We start from the raw sequence: 23565 nt of genomic DNA, 5'->3' as shown, positions 1-23565 counted from the left end.
TTATTATCTCAATAAAAATAATTTACTCTCAATGAAAATACCTCATTTTAGACATTATTATTTTCCATACTCAAAAATAAAATTCATAAAATATTGAATATGTGCACAGATACAAAGCACACAAACCCTTCATCTACTTATCAGTCGATTAAAGAATAAGATAAAGTGAAAAGACTAACCATTGCCTAGGCAAAAATATATGTTAAGCTGATAAGGCAGTTGCTGACTAGAAACTTGCACATTTCCTAACATTTACTGATAATTATTTTCAATCTTAAACTCATAAATTAGATTGAATGTTAAATATTTAAAGATGTGCTTCACTTCACTTCTGAGGTTGTAAAATTTTGTTGGCGATTGAAAAAATTGATGTATAGAAAATTTGACCATTCAGAGTTTGATGGATGATTTTGAAACAACTTTTCACAAAAATTTTAAATAGTTAAAATATAAAAGAAAGTTTTTAAAAAGTCATAAAAAAAATGTTTTATGATTTTTGAAGTCAGTTAGGGAGATATTAAAGAGCATCTTCTTCTTCTTCACCAGAATAAGAAAGAGTGAGAGAAAAGAAAATGGAGCCCTAGGGCACAGTGATATACCGTCGCAAATATAGTTAAAGGGAACTTTCACTATGATATCCGACCCTATCACCGCGCGAGCAACGGCTAGGGAGTTTTGATGTGGAATAGCATGCAAGACACCTCAGTACCTCCTCTAGACATCGTTTAACTGCTTTAATGAGGGTTTAACTATTTTAATGAGCCGCCCCGTCGCTGACAATTTTAAGCAAGGATGCTCCTATTTTCGGTCTAAAATAGTGACTATCCCCCCATTCTTTCATATGAACGTAATGAAAGCTTGCAAGTAAATTTTAATTTTCTCTTGTTTCATTCTCCCTCATTTTCTTTTGCTTTCATCGTTAGACCATGAAATATTGCTCACTTTTTCACTCACGCGAATATCAAATAAATCATCTTTGCCATCATCTGTGCTGACAAGTGATAAAGACTTGCCTTATGCTCGACGTTCGCATATAATACCAACTCTGAGTATATCATTACATTCAAATTTCGTTAAGATATACAACAATAATCATCTATCATACTCAATTACATTTAAAATTATTCTGCCAGAGCAACGATGAAGTTTAATTTGATAATTTAAACGAAACCATTGATCATCTACATACATCAGAATTGTTGTATTTATTTTTATGGAAGAAATGTTTCAAGTTGAGTGATCGTTTAAATATCAAATTAATTTATTTGCTGTTTTTGATGTATTTTTGAACAATTTGATAACATTTGATGAGGAATTACATAATTCAAATTTAATTTGTAACTCGAGAGGTTTGTTAGTTCATTCAAGAGTTTACACTTTGGTTATTAGAGGAATATTAGTGAATATTCCGTACCGAAGTTGGAATGTATTGCGTCGAAACATTTATTTTATTTGTAATCCTATTTTATGAGAAAAACTGCGGTAGAATCAATTTTGGCACTGGTAGTGCATATGGATAGAGTCATGTTTGACGGAATTTAGGGAAATAAAAAACAAAATGTATTCCAAAACGGTAAAATAAAACAAAACGAAAAAATGCAAAGGAATATATATGGAATAAAAATATATTTCTATTTTTCTCTATGGACTTTTATATGTTCTACTAGTGTACGTTATTGCCTTACATTTCTCTTACTCACGTTTCACGAAAATAAATACGTAGAATTCGTGGGTTCTTTTATTTTCATTTTGGTATAGCGAGAAAAAATTGAAATTTTTTATTTTGCATTGTTTATCACTTTTTCTGTTCAACTTTACTTTAGTCAATATACACAGAAAAGAGTGAAAAATTTAACGGATGCAAAATTTACGTCAAGAGACATGACATGACGTCTACGAATTTGGAAGGTAAAAAATGAACCAAAAAATAGAAAAGTCGATACTTGTTAAAAGAAAAAAATTGTTTTTCATGTGTTTATATTATCAGGTCTAAAGTGGAAAGGAATGTCATATCGATGAGGATGATAAATTTGGCTGCAATTTATACAAATTACGAATACCCATTAACGCGTAACACGTTCACTCGTGTGAAGTTACATAAATCAAGAAATGTCCGATACACGAGTCTGACCTCAACCCATGGATATTTGTCTCGCCCATGCAATTCAATCGATACATTTAGTCAGAGCTTCAATATATTAACAATATTATATACAAAAACCATTTATAGCTGCAAGTTATTTAACAATTTCGCTGGTGAACGTTTTAAATCAATTTAGATCCAAGATAAAATCTGACAGGGAATAAATTTGATAAAAAGTTTGAAGGTGGAAGAGAGAAAAGAGGGATGAATGTCATAGTCACGTCGACGTTAAAATGAGAAATACCCCGTCGAATCCGGCTCGTTGAACACGACCGCGTCTATGACAGGCGACGCTGGTACGAGCCAAAATTTATGTAGAGAACATGCATCCTTCCAAATCTATCGTTGGGGTATTCATGGATTGACGAGAGAAGTCGGCTTGCAACTTTCACGGAAAAGAACTTGTCTAAACCGAGTAACGGAAGCATAGAGAGAACGATGTTAGAGAGCCAGTTGCATTGGTTTAACATTTTTCAAAGCTGATAATTTATCAATCTTAGTCGTTGTGATCCAACTCTCCTGGTCTGTTTCCTCAAGTCTCAGGCCGACTAAATGCTCGATCGTGGCAGCTAAATAATGAGCCTCTTTAAACGCCGGAAGTTCTCGCGAGTCGAGCCTGGAAAATCGATTTTTGTACTTTGTCCAAACTACACCGGTGACGTCGAATTTATTCGACGCCAAAAAAGCTGGATAGCTCGAGCTAACTCGTGAAATACCATTTCATATATATATACTTACGCCCATTTTTTTGTCCATGCCAGCTAATTTATTCTTGTACTTTACATTAATCTAGACACCGTGAAATTTTTTTTTTTGCTATTGCTTTTAATTATATTATTGTGAAATCTTTCAAACAAAATACCATACTTTACTATAATTTATTGGTTTGATAAATTCAACAAAAAGTCATAAGTGACTCTTCTTGTGTGGAAATACAAGAAAAAATTAAACCGTTGATGATTTGAATGGTAAAAAAATATTATTACTCCGAAAATTAAGAATATTTGATAACTTTCGAGTTCTTGTGACAGATGAGATTCTCCGAATTTTATTATAATAAATAATAATGGAAAAAATTGTAGACATACATCAGAGAATGATAAAAACAAAAGTGCTTTAATCCTCGAGAAACAATTGTTTCTCTTTGTTCGTTAACTGCGAGCTTTGAAACAGAATGTGTTGTTTTCCCGAAGCATTAATAGTCGCTCATGTTCTATTTAGGACCCATCAGTCCATCCTTTGTCTAGAACAAAATGTTTTTGGTGCACCCGAGGAGAGGAAAACGAATTTCGTTCTGTATCCTTATTATCATAGTTAATACAATTCCTTAAAATGTTGTATTTAACAATTTAATTCCAAACACAATCTTTTTATCTCACAAAAAATACCAAGATTTCATTTGGAATAAAATATTTACTAAATATTTTCACTGTATGCCATTTGGATCGAAGACAAATGTAAATTGAAAATAGCACTGTGGAATATATATATATTCAACACATTTCAGTATTCAGGAGCAGAAACATGGAAAGACTAAGATGATAAGTTTATGCGAGCGACGCAATCGAAAATTGAAATAGATTACGTGAATGCTTACCCATGAAGACAACATCCTTGGTGCTACTATCAACATAGAATCCGAAAACACGAGATTTACATTGAAAAAAAGACGAGAGAAAATAAACTTTTCATGAAGACATGGCAAAATCGATGCTGATTGAATCAACAAAAGTGCTAAGACGCATTTCAACCTTTTTCAAAAAGACTATATCACACTTTTTATGCATCATTTTATTGGCTGCATCAATTCCATTTATCCTTCAAACTACTATCGAAATTGGATTGTTATTTTATAATTTTCCGTTATCTTCATTATTTAAAATTGTATATTATAACACATTTGTATGAAACAAATAAAATATTCATCTGAAACTTCTTATGAGTTCTTAAAAATGTACATAAAGTGAAATTAATTTCTTTTGAAGCACAAAATATTGTTTTTGTCCTCATTAACACTTTTATGTAGAATATATTTGCAGAATAATATTTAGTGAATTCATAATTATTTCATTTTCTTAGTTTATAAAGAATACATGATTTGTAATTTAAATTGCATAATTATACGAATAATAGTTCAATTAAATTTTTTATCATTTTTTAACAGAATAATAATAAATTCACTTCATGCTTTAATGAAGACTTATTTTTATAGTCTATTTATAAACACTGAAAACTGCTTTGCAAAAAAAAAACTTACATAAAAAGTTAAGTTCAGCACTGCAGTTTTTTTTTACTTCGGTAGAAAAAATATTTGTATTGAATTTAATTTTTTTAAAGCTAGATTGATCAGTTATTTTAAATATGAATATCAACAATTTCCATAAATTCTTGATTGAAAGATGTAAATTGACGCTGTTTAAATAATGAAATATTAATGATTCCGTCTTTAAAAAAGACTTCCATTTTTAGTATCTGAAACTTGCATGAGATGAAAATAAAATTACGAAAAAATAAAAAACAACACACAATATTCCTGACTAGCTTTGTGACTATTTGAACACATGTTTATTGAAAGCAGATAGTCAAATAATATGGAGTGCATCATTGGGATTGGCATATTTGAGAGAGGGCAAATGGGGGAGTGGAAATGCGAGTAAGAGCCGATACCAAAGAATTGATGCAAATCTGCAGCATGAATATTCAATTAATGTAATCCCAGCTACGCAGTGGTGAAAACCGTTTTGCGAAAACTGGTACGAAGATGAGAACCACGCGGAGACCATCGACTAGGGAGAATGGGGCGTTAATTTCCAACGTTCCCTCAGTCCCGGGCGTCACCTATTCTCGCTTTATCGCCTTGTTCGCGCCATCGAGGCCACCAGTAGTCTAGCTGCTGCTGCTGAGAAACGGCTGGAAATACCGTCGCGGTAATTGACGCAAGGGATGTAGGTTGACTGAAGCATTGCTGAGCCAAGAGCCAAATGTCGGAGGTCAAACTACCAAACGTTTCACTATCGGCGCGGCATTTAATTTATTGCTAGTGTCTCTTATTATGAATTGAATGCAAATTCATGATTTCAATATGGAAATTACTTACATTTCAAGATGGCTTTCAACTTCTTCCCGACAATTGATATTCTGAAACCAATGAAATTTCATTTATCAGTCGTTGATCTGTTTAATGTTCTCCAGGACATATTGATTAACAAGTATACTGAGAAATAAATTTACTGTAAATAAGTAATATTTTATTCAAATAATAAAATCAAAATTTTTAATAGAGGAATAAAATATTTTCTTTAGAATTGATATAATACCGTAAATCGAGGCTTCTTTGACATATTTTGCGATTCTGGGGGTTTTGCCAATCGATATAAAAAGAAGATTCCTAGATTCAAGATCTACCTTGGATATCTCTTCGGTCGACTCAGAGGTTCCAGGAAGTTTGTGCACTATAAGATAATCAAAACTGTTAAAGTAACTCCGCAGAGTCGAAGTAGCCTCGGTTGATGGTATTGTTTTTGTAGATTCAATTTCAATGGTTACTTGAAATAATAAAAAAAAATTATGCATTAAAAAATACATTTTGTTGATTACATATTTTTATTATGCTCGATATTTTAAATAGAATTATCTAAGTAAAGAAGAAGATAGGATTACAGGTCACTTTTTTTTTCAATTACATTTTACTCTGTTGAATTAGCACCATTTGTCACTTTTCAAAGTTTCTGTTTATTGCCAAGAAATTATTTTTCAATATATTTGTAGGCTAACTGATGGAAGACGTAGCGTGTTCGCAAAATGAATTAAGGGACCATATTAAAGACTGGACCATAATTTTTTTTTAAGACCCATGGTATCTCAGAAAGTAAGAATTAATCTAATAGATTTAATTAAGCAAAATCATTGAAAAAATTATCTTCAACAACCTTGAAAAAATTGAATCAGTCTTTGACAAGGGAATAGAGTAAATGAATTGGATTTTATTCTAACAAAAAGCTAGAGATCCAAGAAAAAACTTAAAATCGATTACGATAACGTAATAAAAACTATTCATATGATGATTATTCGCATTTTTGCTCCTCGTTATATTGAAAGAAGTAATTTATCTCTTTTTCTGGTGACATGAAAAGAGTTCTTTCAATGTCATTGTTTGTGTAATTTCTATAGAGCCTCAAGATTTCATTGCTGTCAGTGACAACGGCGCTAAGAAAAATCATGATTAACTGAAGAAAAATTTATAAGACATAACTGTCTACAAGTGCTTTAAATTGACAATGATCAACGAACTTAAGTGCTATGGAGGTTTACTTGAAAACGTGTGGAGCATCTGGATTCGACATTCCGTCAAGATAGGGAAGTTTTCGGTTGAAGGAAATGAGAGATCAAAAGGGATGAGGTGTTAAATCCAGATTCAATGTGAGGAGGAATCGTATAAGTCAAAGCCATTCACCCTGAATTCCCGCAACCTACCGCTGAGCCTGTCGTGTGATTTATTTGAGAACGATTTCGCGTATGAAGCAATCATTTAATGATTGCTTTTCCTCTAGTGATTGTGATATATCTCTCATCACTATTGAATTTATAATACTTTAATTTAGAGAATTACCATTTTAATTACTTTTTAATTTTCCCAATAAAAACCACTCTATAAAAATAGTCATTCTCTTTTGTACACTCGTGTTCATTAATGCTTTTCATATATCATATGAGGAATTACCGACTGAGATAGACTTTTTTTTACAATAAAAATTAAAAAACCATTGACAATAAAAAAATATACAAATTTATTTTTATTTGTTTGAACTAGTGTGTTTTAAATTGAACGATTCTATAAGTAAATTGGACAGTGATTATTTATTATCAAGCTTTCGATAGCAATTTTAATTTGTCTACAGCCAGGCTGTTAAGAAAATGAAAATTCCTATTTTCAATAGGATTTTATTGCACGTGTCATAAAAGTATCTCTGAAATATGCGAGCGTGCATTCTTGGCGTAGCATCTAGCGTAGACAAAAAAGATCGTCTCCTGAAAATGCTTGGTATTATTCTTCACATAATTCTCTTCAGAAGCTTACATAAGCCCTCTCAAGATACTACCCTTGCAGTCTTCCTTCGACTATTGCATGAGTGTAACAGTCTTTTCTACCTCTTTATAAACTTTAAATAAAGGTTAAGTTATAGGTGACTCCCGATTATTTCTATTGAATGTATGTAGTAATTGTTCACTTTGATATATTTATTTGAATCAATTTTTCAAGAATGAAAATTGGAAGAATAATCATATTAAAATATGTAAAAGTGGAGGAAGAAAATGCTGTTATTCCGGAAGTTATGAAAAAATGAGTAAATAGAATAGAATATTCATGAATGTAAATAAAAATATAAATGAAGATATTTAAATAAAATTATGCACATTTAATATTTAATATTAAAAATAAAAAAATTCAATTCCTTCATTGTTGGGATACTATGTATTATGCATTTTATAACTGTCTCATCATTATTTTATAAAACTTGACAGTCAAAATAAAAAATCCTTCCGAGATCCTCTTTATAAAATTATAACATCACTTACGTTGAATTAAACTGTCAAGACAAGCAAACAAATGGATGCTAAAATTTTGATATCAAAATTATTGATTTTCTAACTTACTGAAAGATTGCTTTAATAATTAACAAGAATGATACAACACTAGTAATTCTATCTTGCATAACAAATAATTGTGTACCATCCTCTGACAAATCTTACGATCAATACAATGAATTAATTTAAACTTCATTAAAACCATCCTAGAATTAAATCGAGTGATTTAATATGTATATGTTTCATTAGGTATGTATCAACTATGTTTATTCACGTTTCATTTAAAATTAATGTGGTTACTTTACATCGTATTAAACAATACTGAGCATATTAGTATAACATTATTCAATAAATTAATCATTATCTGAATAAATAATCTTAGAATGTAACGTGATCATATAGTACATTGCAAGTACCAGATAACTGTTGACTCTTTTGATTAATTTACCCATGTCATTCAAGGTATGACCTAACTGGGTCAGTTTACTCAGTTGGATCGAGAGAAAAATATTTTTTAGGTTCTAGTTCAACCTCTGGGAATCGAACAGCTTCAATTTGATTGAAGAAAAAACCGGAAATTTCTCATCAATTTTCTTAAATAACAAATTTATCAGTGATATTACTTTTTCAAAAGATTACTTTCAATTTTTGCTGATAGGGGAAGAGAGATTTAATTGAATAATAGACGATGAGAAATATGATATAAAGTAATCCTTATTGTTTGCTGATATAATGAACAAATATAATGAATGTAGATATTAACATTATATAATTAAAAAACGAAAACAACTTCAACATGAAATCGATCTGGAATTAACTCAAGCTATTTGATACAGCTTTCACAATAGTTTCAGACAGGTCTTTACACTGTATATTGTGTTAATATCCACATTTCTAAGTGTTATATGATATCACGATCTATCACACCTCTATATTGTGCATTATGGATCCAACATTGCGACGGTTGCAGCCAGAATACAAGCACCAGGATACACCTGCAAATGTATAGATACTATAACCATCAGGTAAACTAATGTGTCGCTGGCTTGTCTCGTTATTCAACTTGCTTACTGAAGCATTCTCATAAGCACACCAATTTTCCACAACTACTGGAATAAAATACGCTTGTTAATCCAGAAAAGTCCAATATTTATTGATTGCACACTATAATAAAGAAGGTTTAATTTTTTAGCTTGCATAACTTGTTACAGATATTAATTTTTACGACTATATTAACGAATTTACAGCTAACATTTTTAGCTTTAATATTCTAATAAATGAATGATGCTATTTATCTAACGACCACATAAAAAAAAATATATCCAAACCCTGGCCCTAATACTTATTTGAATGTAAAGCCCATTAATGTCGTATAAAAAAATTCATTTAATAGATAAATGAACAGGTGGAGCCCTAAAAGCTTGATTATATTTTTTATATTTCACTCTTTTATTTCACTTTAGCGTTTTATAACTCATATATCGAAGAAAATTGTTACCCACTCTATTTCCATGCTCTTTTTCTTCTCGTGAAGTAAAAATGTCTGGGAAGTGCTCATAAATGGACCAACGAGTGCACTTTCATTTATATATGTGTCTTTACCTTTTACCAAAAGAAAAAATTTAATCTAAATCTCGGAATAAAAATCGTAGTCTATGCAGTTTTATATTTCATTTCCTATAATTCTGTAATTTAAACTAAGCTTCGGATCTCTAATTACTTTACTTTTTTTCGCGGTTTCCTTCATCATATTTCTGTAATTAAATTATTTCAATCTTTAATTGCTAATTATAAAATTTAATTTTATTAAATAAGATTAATTTTAAAGAAATAATTAATTCTTTCTCCTTAGAAATGTTTATTAAATACTCCAATTTTAATTGATGTCAAAATAAATTTTTATGCTCAGCAAATCTCAATTTAGCATCTCTACTAAATTGAAAAAACGTGCTTTCATGTTATCTCAAAAATGCATTTTTTTCTTATTCCTCTTCATTATTCTTTCTATTACTTCATATACTTCTAACTCATGTATCCTCAGTATAATTGTACACTTCATTAACTTCAGAGGATACATACGCTATGACAGTTGGATCTAAAAATTTTTATATTTTATCTCAATTTCATATCTTCATACGTGAAATATGTGCTTTTTAAGCACAAATTATAATAGCAGCATGTATAGAATTCCTTTCAAGTATAATGACAAAAATCTGTACTGGGACAAAAATTATCCGAGTGACTGGAATAAATTCTCATTAAGGAACGAGGATTTTCAAGAAGTCAATTTAAATTCTGAGAAAAAGATCAGGATAAAGTTAAAATACAAGCGCGCACGCGATCTTCTAAAGCTTTACGATGTCGACTCTGACTTTCCGACCCTGGTCGTAACTCGTTTTCCGTTATCCTAGGAAAATGGAAAGGATCGGACGCTACCCATAGGCCATCTCTGACCACTAGTCGCTTTTAAGCGGCTTCATGATTTACGATTTACTGCAGATAAGACCAAGATCTACGTTCGCTATCTGCGAATACTAAAGCGGCCTGACTGATATCAGTGTCAGAGTTTATTTTTATTTCTCTTCACACTCGAACTATCAGAATTGTGTCATTTATAGCTTTCATCATCCATTTATTCTTATTATTTCCAAATAACTTCGTTAACAAAATGACAAAAGGAAGCTGACAGATGTTTTTTAATAAATTAGAAGACAATTTTGGGATACTTTATATTTGATGAAGAAAACGAAAACTATCAAAGTATTTGAATAAAAAAGAAAATGTAATTATAAAGTTAAAGTTGAAGTTAAAATAAAATTATAAACTCGAAGCAAAACGGTAAAATTCAATAATGAGATTAAGTCAGCACTGTGAATTTCATCACTCAGAAATAAAATTAATTAAAGTGGTGTTGAAACATTTCCAAAGTCTTCGCCAATATCTCGTCGATGTTATAACTATTCTGATTAAGATATTATTTGGATTTCTATAGATTATAATCAAAACTTTTATCAGATCCAAATCTTCTTAACTATTTTTATTACAAAAAAAAAAATAAAATTATTATTTCGATTTACATCAAGTTTCAGAATATTTTCATTTATTGATAAATCTCGTAGCGATTCATTATAAATTTTATTGTCAAAAGTTTCTATTGGATGGAGGTAGTGTCAATTCCACAACAAATGTATTCAATAAATATTTAAATGAGCTACAAACGCTTGAAATAATTTCACTTATGCATAGGGTTTCGCATCATTTATCTTGGCCTTGCATTTGAGCTGATCCACCTTCAGGGGATTTCCCAGGAATGCACGTCCTGTCCCACGGGTACGTTATGGAATCTCCGGCACTCCGATAACCTACATATAAATATACTGACGTTCATTGGACCAGCCTCTTAGCCCCCTCAAAGGAATTCCGCGAGAAGAATAATAAGTCTCAAGACTATCCTCCTCTTAAAATACTTTAGAGCGGAAGAAAGGACAAAGAAAATTCCAAAAATTTTCACAAATGTCTAGAAAGTTTCCTCCTTTTATTACCTTTTTACTAATTCACCCCTTTATTTGATCTTTTTTTTCCATTAAAAAACTGCTCCAAGGAATCCAACATCAATCTATAATTTTACTCCTTTTATTTCCTCATCATAATTTGAACAACATCCTTTTTATTTGTAGATAAAGTCATGCCAATGTTTAAATACTGTAGAAGAAAGTAGAATAGAGTGGAGGTGAGATAGAATACTCGGAAATTAAGATATAAAGTACATACACAAAACTGATCGCTTCCAGAAGAGATTCAACAATGACACATAGCCGCATTGCAAATTCTATTGTTTGTTATTAAATGTTTTACTTTGAAATAGCAATATTTTTAGATTAAAAATAATTTTATTCTTGATTATAATAACTTTTAGTCAAGTACAGATAATCAGATCTTTCTTGACAACTAGTAATAGATATTATATATTGAACGCTTATTGTACAGGTACTGCACCACTGCTATGTACTTGCAATTTTGAAGTATTACTCATAAGTTATGTTTTTTTTTCAATTATTATTTTTTTTTTTATGTAAATAAAGTTGCCTACTAAATATTATAATTGCATTAGAATCTAGTTTTATGCAGCCTGAATTGTTTCATGATTTTCCTTTTATAAGTTATATCTATTGTAATCATAATACCTGTCACTATTATTTTTTAAGTGACTATTTTTGTAAACTATGTTATTGCCTTCAGGCTTTTGTGACTCTAGCAGTGGCTGTACTGCTGGGTCTGTTTCATAATAAAATAAAATGATATTCTTAAATAAAAAATAATGAGGCATTCTCTACTAGAAGACAATAATACATGTACATATAAAATAAAATGAATGGCAAAATGATGGCGTGATTTAAATTGCTACCCCTGGAAGCAGCACACTTTACTGCGCTTCTTCCTATATGTGTTTCAGAATGATTCTTGAATGAAAATATAAAGAGAAAATATTTTTAAAACATGAAGTGAATAATATTAAAAAATTTTACATCATTAAATTCCTGATTTTAAAATCTCTGATCGGAATAACGTAAGGGTACTTTGAAATAGGATTGTACTCAGTTTCAACTATTCCAATTTCTCAAGTACACGAGTATTGATTTATCGTGAATAATTGGTTGACCAACTAGCCAAATATCTTATTCTTAAAGAACCGATTCAAGAGCAATAACAGAAACCCTCGAACTACCATTGTAGCAAGTCATCCGTGAAATGCTAGTTGCAGGTGTTTGCACGCTTTGTATTGTACCAGTAGACGCTTTGTAACGACAGTGAACACGGAGTGTTAACATGACGTACATGACAAAGGAGTCAAGCAAAAGGTGTGGACACAGCTGAAGGCGATTAACTCTTGATGGTAAGAGTAATAAACAAACTACTTCATCTGACGAAAGTCTTAACAATTGAAAAAATCATTTATTTACTCCATCTTGTTCTGATTCCAAAAACAAAATCAGTCCAAAAGTACCTTTAAATCTCAGTCTCTTACTAATTTAATTTATCATCTGTCTAAATTGTTGGAATAAAGCAGGAAATTAGTTGAAGACTAATCAACAAATACCACACTACAATGTGTAACGATGCTAAACGTGATCAGGCCCATATTTGCGACGATAAAATTTAATTAATAATTATAAATGAATTAAGAACAGTGAAATTTTAATACACAAAGCTATTTGATAATTTAAAATAAGCGTAAAAATAACTAAAGTATTTCTGGACTTGACAATTGATTTTTCAGGAATTTGAGTATACAAAATAAACCAGACAGGAATTCACTATTCATCTATCTATAATAGAAGCCTTGTCAATCGAGCAACGACCGTCAAGCTCAGCCTGGAAAATCTGATGAATGCTCGTTATTCATTCTGTCTCTCGACGATTTCGCGGACGAGTAGGAAAGACCAGTAAACAACAACAGCAGCACTGGTCGCTTAGTATACGACCTCCACCTACTGCCAGCCATACAAGCTTTGATCCCCAAAGGTCTTTTCAAATAGAAAATTAGACCACGTCAGTACAAAACCCCACGTTGTCGTATTTCATTCATTAGTCTTCAATTATTTTTATACAGCTAATTGATAAATGAGAACAATGAGACTGAGTACCATCTCTAATTATGAGAATATAAAATGGAGAACAAAAATAAACTATAAGGAAACCTATAAACTTGATGACATCAATTATTAAAGAACCCAATTAAATATCTGTCGAGTTTGATTCATCCAATTCAAGTTGTTGCTGATGAATTTTTCACTAATTTTATCAGTTCATATGTTATTTCATATTTGGTAGAATCTAATGAAAGCAATAATTATTATTATTATAATAATAATATCGAATGAATATGATAATTAAAATAATTTTATATTTGTATGAACCATACACGAGAGATGATTAAAAATTTTTTATGATCATTAAAAATGAGCTTTTATTAATTACGAGAGATTGAAAGTGTACGTGATGAAATCCTGATAGTCTTGGAGACTTGTAGAATTTTTTTTTTATAAAAAGATGGCATTTCTTACGTGCCTAGAATTTAAAGAGGAACATACCATTGGAAAATCGAAAAATTCTTTTTAGAATTCCCATTATAGTGATTTGCCCACAGGTATGTGGCTGTGATAATTAATATTTTTTTATGTCAACTCTTATCGGATATCAATCTCTAAAAATTTATGAAGGATAAATGATAAAAATGAATGATGAATTTTTGATAGAAAAATATTTTTAAAAAAAAGTTATCTAGAATTTTGTTGAAGATTTCAAAAATAATGCTAAAGAATAGAAATATAATTTATTCGCGCTATTTTAAGTCAATCTTCAAGAGGATAGGCCTTATTACAAACTAGGCCGTATTTTCTACAAGTACTTGGAGTATCTCTTATGGTGAAAAAAATTCAACTTGAAGTTTCATTCAAACGTTCAAGTAGAAAGGGGATAAAAATTCTATCACGAATAATATTATTTATTTTAAAACAATATTTAAATATTATTTTAACAAATAATAATTTTTAATAAATAATAACACCTTCTATTCCATCAGTTTCAATAAAAAATAATAGAATAATATTATTTGTATAACTAATATTATTATAAATATCCCCACAGAAGTTTAAAGTAATAATTACACTTTCACCTGAAGAAATAAAATTCTCCGATTTACATCTTCCACCGTCTCGTCTGTAACTTGATTTACGGTCTAGACGTCTTGGAAATTTGAAATTATGATACTCGAGGGGTGGAAAGCAGGCAGGATGAAACAGAAATGGGAATGGTCGTAGGAAAAAATACAAAAAAGATAAGGTAAAGTTTCACGTATCCAAGGATATATTTATAGAGAAAAATAAAGTTGAAAAGCATGAATAAGTCGAACAACGTTAGCAATTGTGATCCATGAAAGTACAAGTATCTAACAATACTACGATTAAACCTAACACAACTATAACTACACATCATACTTGTTCATTTCCCTCATGCCATTATCTCTTGTCATGCCCAAGGTAATTTCAACGATGGCTTCCGTCCGTGTTACATAATAAAAAGACGTAAAATAAGAAGATAAAAGACCTTTTTCGACTCGTTATTTTGTCACATATAATAAAGATAAAGTTTTGCCAACTTGTGTAATACTTATTTATTGCTGTTATATAAAATATAACCAAAGACAAAGAATTTCAATAAATTTCAATTCATTGCTTTTAATCTATTTTTCTTAAGAATATAAACATTACAGATGTTGGTACTCCTTCTTGATAAATCATTTTGTAGTCCTCAAATTCTCACTAGGAATAAAGATATATTTTTTAATTATCTGTTTTGACATTTAATTTTATTTTTTAATTACTTCATTAACTTGAAATTGAAAACCATAGTAAAGGTAAGAACGATGGTAATATCTATGATAGAAATAATACGAGTTTTTTCATTTCCTTTATAGATGCAAAGTACTGGTGTCAAGTTCTGAAAAGCTTTTAGTACTTCTTCAACTATCTGTTAAACTTTCTTTAATATCAAAAAAGCCAAATATAAGAAATAAAAAACTTGGTATCGTGTAATAGTAATAGAACTAAATTCTAGGAAACCATCACACCAAGACTGCGGAAATACTTTTCATCATCATGTAAATAAAATTCATTACTGAAATCAAATAAAACTGAATTGACATTATTGAAAACTGTCAGTCAATAACAGAGAATGAAGAATAAAATAAGATTTTAATACAAGCTCAAAAAGCAACAGCACGTCTTAAGAAAATTATTGGAGCTATAAGACAGCAGATAAATTTTCACTTAACAAGCTTAAAGCGGAAAAAAAAGTAAAAATAAAAAAAAAAAAGCTGCAAAAGGAAAATCATGTCTGTTTCTCTACTCACAGTCTTCTCACCTCATACAAGGAAAAGGCCACGAACAGAGACATAAATTGGGTTCGTGTGAGTTAAGAGAATCAGCATTAGTTTTCCACGACTGTACGTTGGTAGTGTGGAGGCGGTTCTGCGCGTGAGGTCGCCGAGAGGAAAAAAAGCCAAAGAAGAAGACGTAGAGGCTTGCAGCTTGGCGAGTGAAAAACGAGAGGGAAAGGGATGCTTCGTGCTAACCAGTGTTCAGAGCAGAGTTCTGTCAGTGGTATAACTGCGGGTTGCTTGCAGGTGGTTTGGGGACTTGGAAAGAACGATACCTCTTTCCTTCCGACATCACCTCTACGTTTCTCCCATTCCCACTGGAACTCACGTCTGCGCTAAAAATAAAATGCAATAGAGACCCCCTTAACTTCGTTATTCCGACGCGCTTTAATTTCCACGCCGTCCTAGGTTTAACTAAAAAAGAAAAAAAAACACTGACACATATAAAAAAGAAGTAGAGAGTACATAATAAAAAGGAAATTCACGGGAAACAGAAACGACGAGGGAAGGAGCGATGATATGAACATGTAGGTAAAACGCGATGGAATTTTTATCCGGATGGTAGAAAGGAAATTGCGAAAATTGGAAAATGCAATGAACCGGACTGTTCACATCAATGCTAGTATATCGAATACCAGATTCAAATATTCATTCTTATTTTTATGATTTTTTTAGATACAGTATTTAGAGAACTACACGATACCAATGGATTAAATTTAATCTTTGGATAAAGGAAGCAGCTTATGAGATGAGAGCTTTTTTTATAAATATTAATTTAGAACTTATAAAATATTAACTCATTGAATCAACGGATTATTTTTAAAAATCTTCTCAATATTTCTCGTGTTAATAATATTTTTCATTATAATTATTTCATTTTTATGCAATTTAAACTATGAGGTATAAAAAATTTGATATCCAAGACCATAATCTCTAGGATTAAATGTGTGAAAAAAATCCCTCTGAAGCGGAAATGAAATATTTCCTTGTGAATACTCTCGTATTATTTTCCTTCGTTTTAGTCTGTTGTAAAGTTTTGAGCTTATCATAGTATGCACTCGGAAACTATTTAGAAAGCTTCATGTAGAACCACAACGCATACACTGCAGCATGCACAAAACTTATGCCCAGTTCCATGCGTTCGACTGGCTACTAGGTTAACCAAGAGGAACTTTAGGCCACCCTAGTGAATACAGTAGTTATACTCCTTGCAATAAGGATTGTTCCAACTGAGTACGACTGGTTTACCTTTGTCGATTATAAAAAATTTAAATAAAAGTAGCTTTTTTTCCTTAACAAGAATTAAATTAATTCTAAACTCTATTTTGCATGGAAATGCATTCTTATTTCCAGCTATACAATTATTTTAATGAACTCGAAGTAATGAAAAGAAGGATTTACATTGAACAAACCTCTTTAATATTGATTGTAGAGCAACAAAAGACTACTTTTGATGATTAATTGAATATCAAAATGAAGTTGAACATTCCTTTGCATCATTTAATTGCAATTGAGTTAAGTTTGATGATGACTTGGTTAAATATTAGGGTTCAACAACTAAATATAATATTCCATTAGGTCATGATAATGGACTATCAATCTATAAGATTACAGCAATATACATTATCAAAGGAGCTTATATGTAATATATTTCATTAAGTCAACCTATTAGTAGTTCAAAGCCACAACCTTTAACATAATTATTCATGGTCAAGCTTTATTGAAACTGAGATTACCAGTTATTAGGAGCATCGTTCAACATCATGCTGAACATGTGTCTAAATATTTCCTCCTACACATGATAATAAGAAGAACACGACGTAGACGGTCAAGTGGACGAGGTAAATACTTGTTGTGGTAGTAGTAGATCATTAAGCTGTTTATTCGAAGACTAACACTGGAAACCAATGAACGTTAGCGGACGTGTAGCTAATGGGAGATTATTTAGAAACTAATCGGCTGTGTGAGATGGTATTATAAGGGCTAATTTGAGAGATCCTGCCTAGGACAGCTAGCTAGGATTGGCAGCAGCGATTGAATGATGAGGTTGTCCTGCTGGATGGAGGAACAATGAATGAGGCGACAGATGAAAACAGATCTAGGTCTCTGATAGCATGTATGCACAGTATCAGATATTCAAGGTGTTGCTACAATTTCACAGTTGATCTAATCCTGGATGTGCAAACAACTCAATTATTTTTGTTTTATTTTTTTTTAAATGAAAATTCAAACAGTTTTTCTATGCTTTTGCAAAGAATTTATTTTTAAAATGTCTGAATCAAAAATTATAAATTGATTAAGTGTTAAATTAAAAATATGATTATTATCTCAGACTTTTTTGTCCGTGAAAATGAGTTTTTTCCTGCTTCGTGAATGAATTTTCAAAAAGTATTAAATTTATTGAAGAGATTGAAAGTCTTTCCCAACTTTATAAACGACAAACATGAGAAGCTTATTAAACATCACCCTCGCACTTTCTTTTTTATCTGAAAAAAATCGTTTTTCATCTCACAAAATTTGACACTCTGTAATGGTTTTCATAGCAGGACTAAATCAGGCATTTATGGGAACCAAAAAAGAAAAAAATGATCCAACTGACGAAGTTAATGTTGCAAATAGTAAAAAAGGTGGAAGAAAGTCAATATACCTACATCGATAACGTAATTGAAACCGTCGTTCATCTTTACTTTTTATCGCTTCATTTATCTCTTTTTCATTCACTTTTGATCTTGGAGAATATTAATACATCAATGGTAATTAAACTCACTTCATCTAGCCGTCTCCTAATCAATGAAATGTACTGGAAGAAAAACTTTCCTCTCCTATTTTATTAAAAGAACTTTTGAAGCCAGTGAATACGATAATTATTCATCGAATCGTTTTTATATCTGAACAAGCTATTTACAAAGATATTAAGTGTAATGATGTGTAAAACACTAGATATGGCCGTGGAGATAATTTAAATAGTATCATTAATTTAAATAATATTTTTCCTATTGATCTAAATTGAAGAATCTATCGATTGTGGTCTTACGAAAAATTTATTAGCTGAGATAGGAAATTTTGCTCATCAATCTACGTCACTTTTTTGTGAAAATGAATCTCGTCTACTCCAACTGGTGTCTGAGAGACTTGAAGCAGGTGATGCAGGGAGGGATCTTGATCGTCTTTGTTTCATTGGATGAGAAGTCTTACGCGATCTCAAACGATTGTTTCCGGAAGATTCAATCGCTTTCTTGGATTTTTCGCTAAGATTAGATTTAAGAGTAGACGGTGCTGGTGTTGGTAATCTTGCAAATCGTACAGCTATTCTGTTAGCACGGTCTAATTCATCTCCTGTAGGTAAAAAATAGTGGCCTCGATACCTTCTTAAAATTCCATACTCCACACCTCGCTTCAAAGTTGTTTGTACCTATTTTAATCAATAAATTTTGTTTTAATCAACGACTTGAGAGTCTGGAATTATTTCAAGGGGATCTAGAGATTTCATTTCCTCAAATCTTTGCTTGGATATTTAAATTTAAAAATATCTCAGGTTAATACAAACACCAAATACTCACTTGACGTTTTACTCGATTCTCAGGGAGATCTGAAGTGTAACTTATATATCCAGTAATCTTATTAGGAGTTGATCCTTTGGCTTCACTGAGCTCTTGAATAGCTGAGAATATTAACGCCGCTATTTTCATGGGTTTTAATTTTTTACCATTATTGGAAATTTTTTTAGACTTTTCAACGCCTTTTGCTTTTACTTTGGCCATAATTACTCATTCAATTTAAATGCAATCACAAAAAAGTTTTTAAAATGTCAAAATGAATTTACTAGAATTTTTTACGGTTAGTTAATGAATCTAAAAGCTCGCAATTGTTTTTTTCTTTGTCTACTCAACATGCAATAAGACTTGAACTTGGCTGCAATTATTGTACATAAGGAAATCATTTTAAAAAATTATCTGACTATTTTTTTATCTTAATAAGTTTTTTCTTCCATGTAATAGTCTCTATTTTTTTTAATGTTCTGATGTGATTTTGTAGCTAAGAAATAAATTTCTTTCACGACGAAAGATAAAAAAAACCAATTAAATTTTTTAGTATTACCGAAGCATTTGGTACAATACCTACATATGATTCATATTTTTCCTCCAGGCTTTTTTTTTATCGCCTTATCATAAAAATGGTAAATCTAAAGTTTACATCAACTTGCATTTTAAACACGCAACATTACACGAGTATCAACACTTACACGCAAAGGTTTTATGCATTAAAATGATGTGTATCTTTAGAAAGAAAAAAAAGCTCAGTTCTCATAACAAATTACTCGACGTTTCTGTATGAAATGTTATCAGCAACATGTTAATTAGTCAGTGTAATAAACACATGTCAACGCACTAAGAATGCATAATATTCTTTGCTTTAATTTATAAATACTATGAAATATAATTCTTGCGTGAAGAATAAAAACATCATAAATATTCCTATCAAATGTGAAAATAATAGAGCTCGATAAATTTTTCTTGTTATTTATATATTTTTCTTCAATGGAACATTTTAAAATAACAAATAATATCTTGATTGAATTTAATTGGAGTATAAATAAATTGTAATGAAAATGAAGGAAGAGTAATCCGATAAAAAAACATCGAATAAATTGTAAATTTAATAATATCAAACGAAAGTAAATCAATTAAAAGTCACTTTTCTCTTTTTCAGACAAGTACACAGACCCCTAAAGGGCCAATCTGATTTGCTGATTTCAGAGTGGTCCTTTGCAGCTACTGTGATCTTCCAATTCGCTTTAAATATTCCACGTAGGCATTTGGTCGGTAAACAGTACTTTGACTATCGGCCAATTGATGAAGCCGGACAAATTCTCGTCAAAATATTGATTAACACGAAAATGTAAATTACGATGTTTAATCATTAGTTAAAATATCAAGAAAAAACCCTAACGAATGTATGTGTACTGACTTGAACATTCATGATGAATTATTTTTATTTTTAATCCTATTATAAAAGAATATTTGTAGCTATAATAATGGTGGTGAAAACAAAAGAGAAGAGAACGGGGAAAAAGTAAATTAATTATTTTCATGGGCATGTTATGAAAAACTATAAAGCTAGATAATCCTGAAGGGAAACAAGGAAAAGTGAAAAAATCTGTAGGCGTAAAATAGAAAAAACAAAAACAATTTCGTCTGACAAATCCAACACACGTTTTATTTCATGTACATGAATAAATCGGAACCGATAAATGACTGTCGAGTGACGGAGTAACAGCTGGTGGTTTGCTAGCGTGGTTATGTAAAGCTTCAACGTGGCAAAAGAACCGCCAGATTAAAAGTCACCACGTTCCCTCCATTATTTCATGTGCCATTCCGATGGGACAGAAGACTTTTTGTTTTTCCTTTTCTACATTTTATTTCACTTTTATTCCTTTTTCCTCGACCTAAGCCAAGTCTGACTTTAATGCGTGAACAATTATCCGCTCAAGCGAAAGTAGTCCCCCTCATTCTTTGTCTTATGGATTTCATCGTTAACGAGATAACGATTGTATAATTACGACAATATTTCAGCAAGTAACGAGAAATTTTTGCTGCTTTTAATGAGAATTGGAAGACAGAAAGAAAAACTAGTCAGTAAGAAATCATACGTAAGTCTCGACAAATAGAAAGAGAATTCATGAGAGATTTGTCCAGAAAAATGTATGCTGTTGTCTCTCTTTCCATACCGATCTCTATCCTGAACACGTAATGCGAGTTCGGACGATCCTAGCAACGAATCTAGACTTGGCACGAATATTCCGGGGAATATTCTTTCCAGCTTCTGTATTCCAGACACAGCCTCGTTTGGACTTTCTATTCCCTCCCCCTTGAGACACGTTCGAGCTTCTAGATATCAGTAGCAATATTTTTTTCTCATATTAATAAGATTTACTATTATCGATTTCTATCTCTAGTAAATAAAAATACAGCAATGCGTCAAATTATTCAACTCAATATTCATTTGGAAATTTTATTGTCAAATTATTGCAAATTTGATTGCATAAATCATTATTCTGATTGAATAATTAATTTTGAATTGATTTTAAATATTGAAAGGACTTGAGAGAATATATTTTTTGGATACTCTTTATCACTAGAGTGATGAACAACTTTTAGAAAAAAAAAAGGAAAGAATTTCAAGTACTCCCAATTACATCCGGATTAAAATCTTATCTTTTTTTATTTTCTTCAATCTTTCTTTTTCACAACGTTTATTCTGTACCATTCAACATTCCTTTCATTGTATATACTACAGTTTCTCCACAACAAGAAGAAGCTTTTCATAGATTCAATCGATAAAACTTTCAATCGTTGAAAGCAAACAAAATTACATAAAAAATATTTTTCTTTTCAAGTAAAACAGCATAAAACAGAGACCAAGTTAGATTAAAAAATGCATTCATCAAGAAGATAATTAATGCATAAAATTCAAAAGGCCTCTACTTTTATCTGATTTGCTTCAAAATTTTTTTTTTCAATCACTTTGTAATAAAAATTTTCTTTTGTGATTGATTCATTATGTATAAGCTAGGAATTACATTGAATGTTTTTTCACAAAATCCTTTTGAAGTAAAAACAATAGCCAAGATCAATTACAACTCGAGTAACAGAAGGGCAAAATATCAGACACAATTTCACTAGTGATGAAACAGTCGTTGAGCGTTGAAGTGAAATACTTGAGCCACATCACGTAAATTATCAGCATTCCAATGCATCATTATTGAATTGCTCAGTTCTCGTCTATACTCATTTCTACCTTTCGTCTCCTTTGCCCATTCATTCCATCAATTCAACCTTCTGTTCCATGAAATCGAATCTCGTCCAGAGACAAGATGATACTTCTATCCTATAAAAACGTACCATTGAAATTAAAGTGAATATTAGCCGTCCTCGAAGACATTTAGCTACTTTGTTTGTTACAGAAATTTTTTATTGCATTCCAATGAAATGAAATAAACTGTTTGTTATAATTCCAATGCTTTTATACCTTCAGTGAATCAAGCTAATACAAATAGTCATTTTATCAGCCTAAAATTCTGCAGTATAGTCTAAAAGCTTTCGAGGCAGGCAGAAAGTAATATCAGAAAATAGCACAGTAATCGAAAGACTTGGAGTACGATTTCAAGTCTTCAGTTGATTTGAATGCACCATTCCACAAGCTTTCTTGATCCGATACTCTCTTTCGGGTGGCCCCAAAGCCGTCTTTACATCAGACAATCGATCCAGTATTATCAATTTCAAATGCAGATAAACCCTCTTATAGATAACAGTGCTGCAGTTTGCTCCAACCGCATTGTAAGTAGTTTCATTGGAAAAACTGAGTTCAAGTTACCTTATATACAAGCTCAATTTTATCAGAGCAATCTTAACTTTAGCTTTATATCATTCAAAATGAATTTATGGAAGCAACTTTGTACAAAATAGTATTATCAGTGAGCAGCCTCTCACGTTAATACCATTGGCACCTATTTTCGTATCCTCTTGATTAAAAGTACATCACAACATTCAACAACTCCGACCGGAGAGAAGAGTAATACGTAGTCAACACAACCACCAACTATCTTCACTGATATCTAGCTCGTTGAAAACACAATTACTCCCTTAACACACATAGACACAAAACTTCCTCGTGAACACTAAACACCTGGATACATAGCCTCTACACAAATGCACAATGTTGATGACTTTGCAACCAGTAAGGATCCACCGACAGAGAAGTTTGCAAGTGCAAAGCTTAATTGTTTGCCTACGAATTGTTGATGGTTAAAGTGAAAAGTTGCAGATAATTCGTAAGACTTTAACACAGGTTAGACATGTTATAAAGCTTTATTAATTCATAAATAAACATATAAATA

General features: G+C 31.1%; 2 protein-coding genes across 2 annotated transcripts in view; both read right to left on the bottom strand.

Annotated features, from left to right (window-relative positions):
- LOC118073218 (TWiK family of potassium channels protein 7-like) overlaps window positions 1–23565 on the bottom strand; it is a 152831-nt gene that overhangs the window by 87956 nt on the left and 41310 nt on the right. Inside the window, exon 4 of the mRNA XM_035093593.1 lies at window positions 5241–5281. The gene's annotated coding sequence lies outside the window, so the exon portion shown is untranslated. The remainder of the gene's footprint in view (window positions 1–5240; window positions 5282–23565) is intronic.
- LOC118073249 (uncharacterized) lies at window positions 18043–19538 on the bottom strand. The gene is made up of 2 exons (XM_035093641.1): window positions 19229–19538; window positions 18043–19080 (listed from the first exon to the last, which is right to left on the bottom strand). The coding sequence occupies exons 1-2, from the start codon at window positions 19427–19429 to the stop codon at window positions 18739–18741; spliced, it is 543 nt and encodes a 180-aa protein (XP_034949532.1). The 5' UTR covers window positions 19430–19538; the 3' UTR covers window positions 18043–18738.

The sequence above is a fragment of the Chelonus insularis genome, unplaced genomic scaffold (genome assembly GCF_013357705.1).
Source record: "Chelonus insularis isolate UGA/USDA-ARS -01 unplaced genomic scaffold, ASM1335770v1 contig_131_pilon, whole genome shotgun sequence".
Classification (NCBI taxonomy): Eukaryota; Metazoa; Arthropoda; class Insecta; order Hymenoptera; family Braconidae; genus Chelonus; species Chelonus insularis.
Note: the sequence above shows the minus strand (reverse complement) of the source record. Positions and strands in the feature narration are given on the sequence as shown.